Consider the following 15,941-nt stretch of genomic DNA (forward strand, 5'->3'; position numbering starts at 1 on the left):
AATAATGATGCTGAATTAACCTGAAAAAGTTGGTTTATCATCCTGTCTCTATGCACTCAACTTTCAGTAGTTCAAAAATCTCCACAAATATGTAACTATTGAACAATATAAGTTAGTTATAAGTCTCCAACACTGTAAACCAAGTCTACCTACATAATGACTGCATGAGGGGAGGCCAAACTATAACTGGGACCACTGTACTTGTTTCAGACACTGTAAACTGGACCAGTCCCAGTGGATCTTATACCCCCAGACTCAGGCCTCTTTGGACCCTCATCTCTCTGCCACCTAGCCCAGTCTCGATCTCTCTCTCTGGGCACCACTTGCCACAATGAGGCCTTTGTGGAGCAGTGCCTGGTCACACAATGCAGGATTGTCAGCTGCCACAGTCAAAAGAGCCACTCCTCCCCTTAACCCTCAACAAGGAAATGACTGGGAGACAAGAGGGTCCAACAAGTGTCCTTTTGTCATCTGCCCATCGGGAAAAAACGAAGGCAGCATAAACTTATTCTTGTCTCTGAAGTTGAGCAAACAATAGTGCGGCTACTGTCTCGGTGGGAGCCAATGAGTCGCGATGGAATGAGGGACAAATCAGGAAGTGATCTGGTTTCAGTGGACCAGAAGGATGAGCGCTCTGGGCATCAGCAATCAGCACTGGACACATGCTACACATTTGGGCGAAGACAGGAAGGCTAATAAGAACAGGCCAAATCATGCATCATTAGCACTGGTCCTGAATGTACTCATGATGTCAACGTGGTAACTAGTAGCAACGGGAGAACACAAATGTACTTGTTGATGTGGTTTATCTAATTTTGCATTGGAAAGATGTGCAGTAATGGCCCAATCTGGAATTCTTGATTCTTTAATTGAACCAAAGTTTTAAAAGTTTCATAGATGTTCCAGGCAGTGATCACAGTGTATTCATAAAACAAATCATTTATCATGGCTTTATTACCACATTGTGCTAATCCTTTTCACTTGAAACCTCAAAAGCGCTACACAGTAGACAAATTTTTGCCAAATGACACAATGGAACGATTGGGCCTAGGATCAAACCACCAACTCTGCCACTGTCGCCCTATTTATTTGCATTTCTACGTATTCTTTGATAAATTGCACACTTTCCCCCTCTATTACTTAAAAAATATTAAATTAATAAATTTAAATAATCCTTGTTTTCATAAAATCTAAAAACATGTGCTTGATCCTTTATTTTATTGATTCATTATTTTTAACCCATCTGTGAAAGCACAGAAAATATAGTGGCAGTACTTCAAGTTATTTTGAATGGCATCGCTCCACTAGATTGGTTCTGCCAACGCTTCAGCAATAGCAATTTTACACTAAAACGATGCCTTTTATCTTTCTCGAGTAACAACACAGAATAATGCCAGTTTACACATTCGGAAGCCATTTTATTTGGCCTTAGGTCAACTATATACAGTGTGCAATTACATAGACATGTTATGTGTTTCATTTGAGCGTCTCACTTCTGCTATACACTATTTGTATGTTCTGTGATCTCCATCCAGATGTTTTGTAGCATTACATTAGAGTTCATTAGGGAGACGAGCTCTGTTTAGAACATGATCATTAGGAAACCCAGAGCATGGATACCTTTCACTCCTGGCTTCTTTTAAACTTGGCCATTGGACATCTTAACAAAACATCCCCTTCTCCCTTATGACACAGCAGCAGAAATATTTGCTTCTTTTGGCAGTCGTTTGATGGTCCACTTTCAATTTTTGGTTGCAAAGCGAATTCTCTTCTGCCATTGACGTTCCAGAGACTGTGTTCTGGTGGTGGAAATCAAGAGTGCCGTTAAAATGACTCATTTAGGAATACAATGAAGGATGACAAGGGCTTTGGAGAAACGACTGACTCAATGTGCTTTTCTGCTTATGTTTCAACTCATGTGAGGAGATATGGCATCTTAGTCACAGACCTGGTTTCAAATCCTGCCATTACAAACATCTGTGATTTGATATGAGGTGCCTGCTTGTCTCCTGAAAGCACACAGACAAATTTGCGTGTTGTGTTGCCTCTTGTTCATTTACTTTAGACATGTAACAACAGGATTGACTTGAGTGGTTTCCAAGTCCCTCCATTGAAAGCCATTTGACTGTGATCATTGGAGAAGTAAAATCCAGAAATGGAATTGATGAACTGGCATAGCTTCATCTTGACTCACGAAACATGGCCCTGAATCAGGTCGCTTCAACATCATTTGCTCATTGCCGATAACAGCAATTATGCAATAAATCTTTCCTTAGCAACTTAGCACAACAGGCGTAAACAGGCATTTTTCGGATGAGGGCCAATAAGCAGATGCAGGGAAATGTCCACAGAGGTGCCAGACGGATGGAGTCACCTCGACTGAAGACAAAAAAAAACAAAACAAAAAAATCTTCCTCCTCTCATCTCAAATCTAAAGATCATACATACGGCACACATGTAGCAATCAGGGTTAGAGCCAGACCCGATAGATTGGTCATGGCCGCGATTACAATCATCACTGGCCTGGAGCTTTCACGGTCCTGTAATTTCAACCCACAACTTTGAGCTTGATGATAGTTACCTTGGCCCTGGCTTTAATACCTATAGAGCGCTAAAATGAGACATATGTTTGAGATATCGCTGTAGCAAATCCTTCAAGCCAACACAGCTCATGGCCCTGGTATGCATGCACAATATTTAAATGAGTATAACACTAGAGGTATCTGCAAACTGGGTTACATGGAAAAATGAGGGCAGCAATTTTAACAGGGAATAGAGCTGAGCTGTAGCAGGTATATGAGAGACACTCGTGGGTGGCAGAACGCTGCTCCGCTTATGAAGAACGGTGCGAGGACGTGGGTGGTTTAATGGTGTAATAGAAGGCCAGCAGCTGATGGAGCGGTGGATGCAGAGGAGGAGAATGAGGACGGAGGCGATGAAGAGGACTTTCTGTGCTAGTGAGGCAGCCCTTTACTTTAGAATGTGCAGATGTAACTGTTGATAATAAAGAGTAAGTCCTGCACAATACATGTATGTTAAATTAAAATGAAGATCAGACAGTGAGGTATACGTGTGTGTCTGAAGCTGGGAAAGTTCTAGAAACAGGTGCTCCAGTCGAGTTGTGTCATGTCGTCTTGGCAGTTCACAAAGCAGTGTGTGGGGTTTGAAACTGACAACTCTCTACAAAATACTGTGGCTGGGAGGCTTTCGTCATATGGTCCAAAGATTGTCAAACTGTGGTACAGGGACCACCAATGTATTGCAAACTAAATAAATAAATAAATAAATAAAATCGCCATCTCATTTTAATTATTTGGATCTACCAAGGCTGGAAACATTATACTTTTTTTTTTTTTTTTTTACATCAAAGCATGTGCAAGTATTTTGTATTGTATAAGTATTGTATGTATTCAGTATTCATAGTTATCCCCATTTTAAATCAATAGACAGGTGATGTTTAAGCCAACTTCAACCCTACAACATACACCATAGATTACAGCATGATATATACAGAGAAGACTCAAGTTTGTACTTTTATTTATGAGGTCAATCATTTGTACTGATAATTACTCTATTGTAAAAGAATTATTGCAAAGTAATTATTCGCCAAAGAGCGAGAAGTTTGTGTAGTCACTCAGACATCCAGGTAGAGTCCATAGCAATGCAATTTCGTTGTTCTGTGACAATGACTAAAAGTTGAAATAAACAAATAAACAATAAACAGTTGCTTTTCAAAATTAGACAGGTGCTGTAATTGAGGATATTCTGAATCATTCTTCTCATTATTTTACAGCTCAGTTAGTAATATCATACCACTGTTTACTTTTGCCAAAACCACACTGGCCCATATGCTGGCTGAATTGTAATAAAATGTCATTTAATATTTATATTTAGAGAAAACATGAACGGGGAGCTCATCGACTTTACTGCAGTGTCCCTCTGGAATTCCGATAAGCATTTAGGAAAGTAGGCCATGTGCATCACAGTGGCTATTAAGGTATAGAAATTATAAAATTATAAATTATTATAAAATAATGGCAAAACTGTACAAAATACCATCAAAACATCAAAAACATCTCTCTGCAACCCAGACCTGAGTCTGTAGCTCATTCCACACTCTGAATTGCATAAGAGCTGCAGTCAGACTTTAAAATAACTCTTTGATAATAACTACAAATCTGCCAAAGCCGTTTAAGTCAGTGTGAATTAGCCCTTAAGACAAATACAAGGTTGGTTTAGGAAGTTAAAAGGAAAATGATTTTTATCTCAAAACTATTACACACACAAAATGTTACTGCAGGCCTAAAATAAACAAAATAACAGCATTTTCTTAACTGTATGTTTTTTTATTACTTGATTTTATACAGAAATGCACTTAGTGGTGCACTATAGTTTTAGGTTGTGTAGAATGAATTATATCTATTCAATGTTTTCTGAATTTTCTAGACATTTGGCAGCAGCACTTTTACAGATGCACTTTCCTTCTCTATTAATATCTTGCACTCACATCCACGACCCCGGCAGGTGGCTGGACTGGTGGGTGACTGAGCCAAGGTAAAAGGTCAAAGGTCATCCGCACACCTGCACCTGTCATTGTGCAGAATGACAAACCATTGCAGCTGGGACCACTCAAGACAACGCAGATTTAGCCAACAAGATAAGTCACTACACTTTATCCAACGAAAATGGCTTTGCTGTGATGTAACCAAGCTAAATCATTTTAATCTACTAAACAAATGCAAATGTACAACAATGTCAAAATATAATGAATGGAACCTCCACTTGTTCCCCAGACAGTGGTCTCTTGAGCAAGGCATTTTTACCGTGAAAATAAGCAAAGGAAGAGGATAAATGTGGTTTCAATGGTTCAGTGTTGGATACTATTTGCTTTTCAAAAAAAGCTAAAGACAATGACATATCAAAGAACTATTTTCTTGGAGTCTTACTTATTCTGGGGATAATACCGCTCAAATTCAATTTCCCAATTGTCCCAATAGTTTTTGCAATCCACCTGCTCCTGACAAGTTGTCTCAGCAGCATTGATGGATAGGTCAAATACAGAGGACACATTTTCCTACATGATAAAATGTACTGTAGAAATGTGCCTGTAAATGTCTTGATTAAGGTTACATTTTCGCACAAAAAGTAAATGGTCAAACAAACCGACAGCTTTGCCGTTGGATTCATGTCATTGGCTGTTCTAATTTTGCATTTCATCATCACTGCATATTTTGATGTATCTCCCACCTCTAAGTAGAACTATTGTTGATTAACTTGCACCATACATGAGAGTCTTCAAATGTAGCCGTTTGGTCAGTGTCATTCACCTGTCTGTCTAATACACAGATCGATACTCGAATAAAGCCTATAAAATTTCACAAGATAACCCCTTTGTCCCATATTAACAAATTTCCTTTGGGATAATAAAGTATCTATCTAATTTAATCTATATTACACACATAATTGTCTTGCTTTTTCCACTATATCAAACCTTACAAGAACTCTCAGCGCAGAGATGTTTTGAGTTTGTAAATGTCTCTGAGCTGGAGTGTCCTTAAAGTCCCCACATTAGACTAGCTGACACATAGCCACCCACCCCGCTGTTTTATTAGCGGTTGTCCTAGAGCCGCCTAACCCTTCACCCGCACTCCTTTTGTCAGTGTCTCTTTCCAGTGTTTTGGACAAACTAAGCAAGCGGCCCGTCAGCGCTGTTTGGCTTTATGAACAAGGCCGAGAGAAGAGAGGTTGCACAATACCGCTGGCCGCACAAATGATTTATTGGCCGCAGAGAAATGCAGTGAAAGACAGAGATACAAGCGATTGGCAGAATGAGGGGAGGTAAAAGGGATGGGAAAGAGAGTGGACACTGGTTTAGCCAATGCCTCCCCGAGAACGCTTTTATTCGGATAATGAATGGTTGGAAATCGTTAAAAAGAGCAGGAAAAATGAGAGAAAATGTTTTAAAAAATGGCCAGACACTCTTGGACAGTCTTTTGGCTTGGTTCATTGACAATCCCCAGAAAATGGAGGAAAGGCGATATATTATGAGAACCCATTACTAGGGCTGCACAATATATCACAATCAAATTGAAATTGCAATTTGAGCTGGTGCAATTATCAAATCGGAAAGGCTGCAATGTTTTCTGTAGAGAACAAAATATCTGCCTTTTTATAGAAAACTCTCCACAAACAAGTTCTGAAATCCATGAGATTCTTGTATTAGCTTAGGAGATCAGATTTCAGTCTTCTCCTAAATGTTAAAGAGGGGGTATAACACTTGTTTGGGGCATTAACTGCTAACACGTAACATATTTTGATCACCATATTATTTTTTACCAGTTTGAAAGTGCTATATTAATAGCAACAAACTGTTAAAATGCGTAATTAGTTTCTGTTTCATTTTGGATGCTCTGAGTTCCCTGTCGCTCCCCATGCTAAGTCACCCTCCATGCTAAGTCACTCCCCCTTCATAGTGCCATCACAACACAATCAGCATGCAATCTGCTAATGAAACCACTGCATAACACATCAGGCTTGTGAAGTTGTAGTAAATAGTTTTAAAACCTGCTCTTGTATATGAGAGATCGCAAGATTACTCAAACTTGTATGGATAATAAAAAACACCAAACAAGCTTTGTTTTCGATGAGAGCATTATACATTATGGTATAACATGGTAAAAAGGTTCAAAAAGTCAATTTCTCCTAATACCCCCTCTAATGCTTCTGGCATTGTTTATAATGGACACTCTAAACTGAATTCGACATTTTAACCATATATTGCAAATCTAATCGCAAACTCACAATTGCATTTTTCTCCCCTAATAGTGCAGCCCTAGCCGACAGACACTCTTGGACAGTCTTTTGGCTTGGTCCGCTTGACAATCCCCAGAATAAGGAAGAAAAGCGATATGTTATGAGAACCCATTACCCCCTTAATTTGCGTAATATGGTCTTGTTCTATGGAGGTGCTGATGGAGGCAGTGGCCTGTGTTAAATGATCCTGTCCGCAATGTCATGCAGCAGTGCACAGTAATATAACCATTAAGACAGAACACAAGGATTTCTCTAGGCTACATTTATGAGAAGTTTATTTCAATCTCATTGGGTTAAATAAGCAGCCATTAATACCACCAATCAAATAGAAACAGTCATTGTGTGTATGTGTATATGTGTGTGTGTCTATGTATGTGTGTGTGCAGGCAAAACAATGTGGTTTTATCGCGAGTCCTTTTGAATATAATACGTGTAATTTGAGGGCTATTATTTTTAGGCTCATTAAGTGATTTGGCTGTGTCCACAGTAATAACCTTGGGACTGGTGAGAAGCACTGGAAAGGCGGGGGAGGGGGCATCGGGTCTTACATCTGATCTCACAACAATTTGATTTAGTTTTAACTGAGTGGGAATTGTTTACCTTGGGACATGGCCAACATGGGTCGGTGTACTCTTAAAACAGCACGAATTTAAGGAAAACAATAAAAATGGCGAGAAGAACGGTGGCAGGCGGGGTTAGGTTTTTAGAGTGCAGATTTGGTCCGGTGCCATTTGTGGTTGTGTATACGCTGTGACTAAATACATGGCTATTTAAATGAGTGGGAAAGATAACATTTTCATCGTGTCCAGGAAAACGTGTTGGCTAAATGGTTGAAAAATACAGAGGTAGGCGGCTGAAATATCAACAGAATTGCTTTAAATGTAAACATAAGGATTGAGAGCTTACATTGTATGGGGCTTAGTAATGCTAATGGTCATGTCAGCTTGGAAAACTGGAGGAAAGTACATGGTGGAGAAATCAGATAAACCTAGAAGGATGTTGTGAACAATTCACAGTATTTTTCATACTTTTCATGCATTCTTTTACTTCTAATTTTTTTAACAAAGTAACAGTACTTTTACTTGAGTAATGGTTTGGGCTGCTCTTCCCAATGTGAGTAACTTTACAAGTAACAAAAGCTTTATGGTGACAATATTAAATGATTTGAATATTTGTGTTTCTTGCACCACAGTTATGATTTCATTTTTGTGTCTATGTTTGGGTATAATTTAATATTTTGACCTTCCACTTACATTAACTTTAAATTATATATCAGATGTTATTACTTGAGTAGCACCTTTTCCAAATACTTTTTTACTCTTACTCGAGTAATTTCTTGGATTTCTTTGTACCTCTACTTGAGTAATATTATTTTGAAGTAATGTTACTTTTACTTAAGCAAGCACAATTGTTGGCTACTTTACTCACTTCTGGTCTGACCTATGTAAAAGTAATAATTAAGTGTTTAGCTCGTGGTAGCATGTGTCAATCGCAGCTTTAGCTAATGCTAGGTCACCGAGTATAGACCAGAGCAGGCCAAGTTTACATTCCAGAGTATCAGTTGCTTCTTGAACCAGGGGGAAGGAGGGTCGGGGGTCAAGAATACTCTCACGAACCGTATCTCTCTGAAGGAGCCTCTCCCTGAACAAATCTATCCAGTGTTCATTTGTATACACCTTTGCTTCAAGTCACCAGCAAAGTTTGGCTTCTTTGCTGTGTGGACGGGAGTGTAGCTTTCCTATAAGTATACCTAATTTGAAGGGGTGCGGCGCTTAGCCTCCACTTACTCCATATGCTCAATGCCTCGAGGCAACAACACTGCTCCCTGCCCAGTCATCTGTAGCCTAAAACAACTTGACAAAGAACAAGAATCACTTAAATATGACAAAAATAAACCACAATTCCATCCTTCAAAAAGCCTATACAGCGATTTATAACATGCTTTTTGGGAATAGCAGACCACAAGATGTATTTTCTCATACTCTGTCAAAGATTCAGGTCTGGGGAAGAAGAGGTTGCATTATTGATGGACATTTATCTTGATTGCCCCCAACTGCTTGGCTGCAAAACAATGCTGTTTATATCACGGCTTGACATTTTCCGAACTGAAGTGTAAACATCATGAGGATTGTGTTGTGAAATTATAACACAATGGTCAAGCTCAACAGGGCAGAAGGAACAAAGTCAGTGAAAATATCACTAACGGCTAACCTAAAGCAAATTAGCTTTATTTGAGTAATCATAGCAAAATCCTATGCTAGCATACAGAATACCTGCTGTCCTGCAAATAGGCCTGTCATGATAATTACTATACTGTTCAATATCTGAAAGCTGCAACAATATATTTTGGGGCTTACTGTGTGTACATTTTCTTTGTAAAAGTGGGGAAATTTTGGGTATTTTTGTTGTAATATAATAAGATTTGAGCTTGAATAAGTGACTTCTACGGCTAATTGTTTGTTCATTCTGCCCTTATTTTGTTGCAGCTCATGTTTTTCTAATGATACCGAATTTAAACATTGTTTACTGGGGTTATCACAATATATCTCTGTAGCAATATATCATGCTTCAAAATGTGTTATTGTGACAGTCCTACCTGCAAAATATTAGAAGTTGTGCAAATGAAACACAATAGAGCATGGAACTGAATTGGTGTGACCTCAGCAGAATCACAAAGAAAAAAAAGTGGGCCTGCATTACATGATGGGGGCGTTAAGTGCGTGCGTCTGCTTATGTCAGGGAGAAAAGGTTACAATTAGGTCAGGTGCTGGAGGTAAGTGCTGTGTGCAGCCCGGTGCTTATTAGCAAGTGGGTGGTGAGCATTTCCACTCCTGTCACTAACGCAGCTTTAGCCACTGCCTCCCACATGTCCTCCCAACCAGGTGCTAATAGATTCTGGTATGTGCGTGCCAACAGTACTTAGTTTAATTAACTACTCAATCATACACAACCCATCTGCAAATAGGTCAGCCATTCTGATTAGTTCTCATCTTAAGGAGCAGTTGTGTAAATATGAATGATAAAGTCCACAAAACAAGTTTTATTTTCATTATACAGCCTGCATGTTTATTTGAACTTGCAGGGTTCTATTGGTATCTTAGTTTAACAGTGTATGAGGGATTACTAGGCCATTTTGACCAGCTAGGCCCATCCTGTGCCATTCTATTTTGTGATGACGCAAAGCACCTGGATTAGGCAAATGTCTTTGTCACTGCAATGTATCTGGAGTTGTGTTTTGCTTCAGTCACACATGGTTGAGTAATCCTTTATTATTGCCTTGTGATGTCATAAAGCTGTAGTTTTCGTGTTAAGCTACCTTTTACCTTTTGTTCAGTATAGGTTGGCAATTCCAGATCTAAAATCATCCAAATGATTCTAGTGAAGGTGTATAATACACAGTGGAACACTTCCTGTATTATCACATGACATCAGGTGGAACAGGGAAGAACTCAGCCTAAAAAGAACAGTTAGCAAGATAAATGTGAAATAAAAAGACTTAAGTTAAAAGTAAAACAGATACACAGAGATAGGGGGAGCATGCCAAAAAGTCATATTAAAATCATATTATGATTTTATAGGAGCCTTCCTGAGATCATGATTTCATCTTTTTTCCAATCCTTCAATGTTTGAGCATCAAACAGTATTCTCTTGTGATTCTCACAAGCTCATATCACAAAACCCTAGATATATACATTTTATCATCCATTATCTATGCAATGTACATTGTGTGTGAAATCTGCATCACTGGATGTCCCTACTATATATCTTATAACATTACATACATTTTGATACATAGTTGTACAGTGGCACTCCTATGTATTATGTAATGAAGTGTCACAACAAACATCAGTCCCCATTTAATTTCCAAAATATTGTAGTAATGAAAATTCTTCTTTCTTGACAAAGCTCACTGAACCTGCCCCTGACCTGGCCCACGTCATCCAGCCTCAGACTACACAAATTCACCAACACAGAGGATCCTGCAGAGCTCAGCATTACCAGTACAATTTAACAGTGTGAATGCTGGCGTGTTTCTCTCCAGCTGCTGCATAGCACACTGAGCTCCATACTAGAGACCACCAGAACCCACTCACCACTACTTCCAGTACGTTCTGTCCCCATCCCATCCCTACATTTGGGTAGACATGAGCCAAGTCCTGTCCTGACTACGGGGAGTAACTCTGCCCCATGTTTCTCATGCCACGGTCAACTGTCGACGGACAAAGGAACAAAACATGTCGCCCTGGCAACGCTCCCCTGAAATAACTGTGCTGGGCTGCTCTGGGAGAATCCAGCTTGTACTTTCGCAAATAGAGGACATGCTGAACTAATAGAAAACTGCAATCATGTGTTTGCCTTTTTATCATCTAAAAACACACAAAATCAGACAAAGGTGAAACAGCAATGATTCACCACAAGGCAGCTTTCTTTACAAAGACATGAACCAAACTTAAACAAGAATTTTGATCCTCATCACATATGGTACATAGCAAGTTTGAGATAGAATATGAATTGTATTGAAACTGAATGATATGGAGCATCACCTGTACCCAAATGGTCTATGTGCAAAACCAGATAACCTGAGTAATTTTTTTCTCATACGACTACGTGAATAATACTAAACAACAGTTTTAGTTCCAGTGCCATACTTGTTTTGGTAACTACAATGTTCATGAATCTAATTGTATTGTCTTTGGAGAAAAGCAGTTGTTTTTATTGTTCATTTGTAGTGCCTTGTAACTTTCTACTGCTCTCCCAGGCACCAAAACTTGTACCAAAACAATACTTTTTCTTTTGATAACAAGTTTTCGGTTGCAGTAGTACGTTAACCTTTTCATTTGGTACTGCACTACTACCTTTAAATAGTGCCCAGACATACTATTGACAAAATCTTGATTAAAAGGTCCTATATTACACAAAATTGACTCTTGTGATCTTTAAGCCATGTTACAATGTTGTTACGTCCTCAAAAACATACCCAGGATTGAGTTTTGTTTCATTCACACATGTTCAAGTAATCCTTTACTCTTAGTCTGTCTACATCTCCAAAGCACAGAATGCTCTGCTCCACCTTGTGTGGTCATATAGTAGTAGTTTTCAAGTTAACAGTTACCTTTTACCTTTAGTTCAGTAGAGATTCCATTCCAGATCTAAAAACATCCAAATGATTCTACTGAAGCTATGTGGATATTAAAAAGCACATTGGAGCACTTCCTGTATTACCACATGATGTCAGAAGGTAGAATCAAGTGTTTTTGGTTTGAGAGAGAAGCTCAGCCTAAATATGCAGGATTTGTGTGTTTAACCATGTGTGCAGAAAACAAAAACAAAACACATGTTTTGAGGAGGAAACATTAGAACATAAATCAGAAAATAGCATAATATGGGCCCTTTAAGTAAAAAAATATGCAATATTGAGATAATCTTAAAAAAACAACAACACATATCTAACGGTGATTGCAACACTGAGAGAGTTAGTGATTACTTCAAAATAGTTCAGCACTAGTACATTCTTCACATATTCCGTCTCTGTCCTTTTGCAGTGACTACATTTTCTCTGTCTTCAAAGCCACCAAGGCCCCCAGTAGATCTCCCTTAAGCACTCATGTTTGGTGTTCACAGTAGGTGGGCACCCCTAAATCAATAGCTCAAAAGAATTGTGATGTGTCCCAGGCTTCAGCAGTGCCACATCCTGCAGGTTGGAACCACAGCCATCTGGGTTTGGTTAGATTCAAGACATAAGAGCCGTAAAAGTAGTGAGAGGAAAAACCAAAGGGGGCATTGCCACTTCATTCAGGCCCAAAGCAACCTCAAACCAGACATCTCGACCCTCCTATCATGTGGTCACCAGCAACAGTATGCATCAAAACCTGGCAGCATTCATTTCTGACCCCATGTCACCAAAATAACTAATTCTGATTTGTCTTTGCTGCTCGGGCTGACGCAAATAGCAAGCCTGACTATTAAACGGTGCAAGCCATATATGGAGTTATGGTTTGGTTAATTTCCATGATGAATTTTTAAGATTACAAATGACATGCATCTCTGTTGTTATTCAAAGCAATTGTGTTTCAAAAGCTGTTTATTCAACACCTAGTAATTATTCTACTGTGCTAGGGGTGACAGGAAATAATCTATATTTAGTGGCACTTGATGGCTCCTCTGTCAGACCCTTGCAATTCTCCTTTTGATCCTCTATTCACAAAGACGATGAATAGATGAAGAGTGACACATGCAGAGAGTACATCCGCGTTCTGTCATTGTCTAACATTTCCAATCAGAATCACTCCCCAAGTATCATTTTTACCAACGTCTGTAAACAAACGTTTACCAGGAGACATGATAAAACTACAAAGACAAAAAAAAGATTGTATCAAGTAGACGTTTTTGTTTTGGGGATGTAAAAACTATTAGATAAATGTCACACATCACATATATAACTAATAGAACTGAAAAATAGTCCTAAGAAACAAGTGCAAGTGCAAGTGTTTTTATATGTCACATTAACTTTAAATAGTGGTCTTTTCTTGCAATAAACACTATATGATATCGTTACATCCCTGATTTGGCTATATGTTTGTTTTTTTCCTTGAATACAGTACAAACTGTTGCCTGGAGAATGATCTCTCTGTGTATTTTTTTATACAGATGGATATCAGTTTGGTCCCCCACACCCTCTGTCGTGTCTCAAACCCAACCAAACATGATTAACAGATTAACACAGTTTAGTGTTTTGTGTTTGATCACTGATTCTGCAGACATCTGAAATGTTTTTCAGTCCCATGTGATATGTTTTTCTTTCTTTTTCTTACATAAGCAGCCATATTTGTTTTGATATGGACCATCCACCAAGTCAATCATGTCTGGATCGCAGGCAAGTGCAATAGCCTCATGCTGATCTTTCCCAATGTAACTTAACGTAATGTAGCTTAACGTAAACCTGGTTACTAAATACATGTTGATCTCTTAGGATAAAGCACTACAGTCAATACTTAAGTAAGGCACTGACTGTAATTTCTTAAGAAGTGTTTCTGTACTGTAACTGTAGTTAGCATATCGTAGTTGATTTCCCACCAGTGACAATTTTTTGAATAACACTCCTCATTCTTCACCCCCATTTCACACTATCAAAAGTCAACAAATGAGTTTGTCAATCACCAATCAAAGAAATACTGTAATATTACTTAAATGAGGTGAAAGATATTTGACCTCAGGCTGTAACACAAATAATTATCTCTGTAGATACCACTCTATACTAGCATCAAGTGGTTTTTCCAGTTTTTCATTTAGTAACAGGAAGTTGGTAGGGGATCTTGCTCAACGAAAGCAAACAGGGAACTCAGCACATGACTCTCTTCATTGGTGTTTACACTGCTAGCGTCATTTAAATAGTCTAGTTTAACATATTTGCCAATGAAAGCATGAAGGACAGTAATGAAGGTAGTATCTTTCAGCGTACATGTAGTGCACCTGTGACTTCCTGTACAAAACTGCAGTAGTGAGAGGGCCAGCATCACAGTGGAATTTCACAATAGCGAGCAGCGGGTTTTAATTTACATGTTTTTATTGCTGAATATGCCTATGTAACTTTTTTAACCTTACATTTATGACTTACTTTTCTTTGATAATCACAAGTAAGTACAAAGCAGTGGGAGAAGTCAGGGAGTAAGTGAAAAGCCTCCAATTCAGAATTACTCAAAGATGGAACACTTACATATGTTACATGATTACAAGCTTATAAAAGTATTTTTTACATAATATGTCCCCTTTTAGGATAAGATACACTTTTATTTCGAACTCACCATCTCGTCCAAAGCATAGCGCAGTACACCGTGCTCATAAAGGATGAAAAACCGCCGCTGCCATTTCTGTGTTGGACAAAAGAAGAAAACAGTTAGGCATATGAATCGTATCAGTTATAGCTACAGCCGTAAAACGTGTGTATATTTTATTATGGGTGAGGTCACACGAAGGAAATGTGGAAATATTTATATAGGAGACATCGCAATTTGATCCGAGTGATGCCATGTTAGACGTATAAACACTATGTTAATACTCTCTCAAGGGGATGCACGCCTTTGGAAAACACTTGGCATCTCTTCTGGCACAAACTCAGCACAGACTACATGATGAGGCTGTGAAGCTAGATGGACTGCATTTCATGGCTTACAACAGTCAATAAATCCTACATTTCATTGTGTATGTTCTTTGTAAAGGAAGACAATGAGCCTACACAATCATAATATCATAAATTATGTTAGGAACTCATCATGAGCAAGGTCACATATAAGACATACGTATCGCTTCTTCCTCCAGTTGTTGTATATTGATTTTAGTGCAAATGATACTCTGACATCTTCCCGCTATTCTCTCGTCTGATTGGCTGGCTCGGGTCCATGCCAAATACACCTTTTAGCCTCAGTGTAACATTTCCTTCAATGGGGAGAGCTACATCAAATATTAAAAGGTGCTTTGTAACATTAAAACCACATAAAAGGTCTCAGAAGGTTGCTGATAAGCTTCACAGGCCATGAGAAAAGGCCTTTACATAATGCACCATTGCTATAATAGCATGTTTTGTGATTTGGAGTGGTCGTAATGTATAACCTGCTAAACCAAAGTGTTGCTAAAATATGACTCATTTAATGTGACAGCTATATTATTTATGTGTACTGGTCAGTCGAAGCTTCGCCCCAGCTCTGCGATGGGACCACTAATTATACGACCACAAGCTGATTGGAAGAATGGGCCGCGCTCTCATGTGATGATGTCAAAGCTGCTGCAGTCTGTTGACAGTAGTTGGGTTGAAGGATCCCGAGTTGCCCCCCCTCCCCTCCTCCACACACACAAACGCACACACATGTCCATATGGAAACCATCAGGGCGGCTGTGTGAACTGGGACTGTTCCTACACCTCCCCCACAATTTTTTTTTTTTGGGATGCTCCCCCCTTTTTTGGGATGCAACAGCACATTACAGTCAGGAAACAGATAAGTGGGAAGTGAGCAAGTGTCCTGTTATGCGGCGCTAGGGGAGAGGAAATCGTCAAGTGGAAAATGGGGATTATCAAGTCCGAGAGATGCTTCTGCTGGCTCTGAAATAATAAAATAGTTGCTGTATTCAGGACA

General features: G+C 39.0%; 1 protein-coding gene across 9 annotated transcripts in view; it reads right to left on the bottom strand.

Annotated features, from left to right (window-relative positions):
- si:ch73-103b11.2 (myosin phosphatase Rho-interacting protein) overlaps positions 1 to 15,941 on the bottom strand; it is a 43,049-nt gene that overhangs the window by 23,186 nt on the left and 3,922 nt on the right. For all 9 annotated transcript variants that reach the window (XM_055149856.1, XM_055149857.1, XM_055149858.1 and 6 more), the window contains exon 3: positions 14,616 to 14,681. In XM_055149856.1, coding sequence (XP_055005831.1) covers positions 14,616 to 14,681 — 66 coding nt within the window. The remainder of the gene's footprint in view (positions 1 to 14,615; positions 14,682 to 15,941) is intronic.

The sequence above is a fragment of the Boleophthalmus pectinirostris genome, unplaced genomic scaffold (genome assembly GCF_026225935.1).
Source record: "Boleophthalmus pectinirostris isolate CB_2022bp ecotype Guang Dong unplaced genomic scaffold, ASM2622593v1 HiC_scaffold_14, whole genome shotgun sequence".
Classification (NCBI taxonomy): Eukaryota; Metazoa; Chordata; class Actinopteri; order Gobiiformes; family Gobiidae; genus Boleophthalmus; species Boleophthalmus pectinirostris.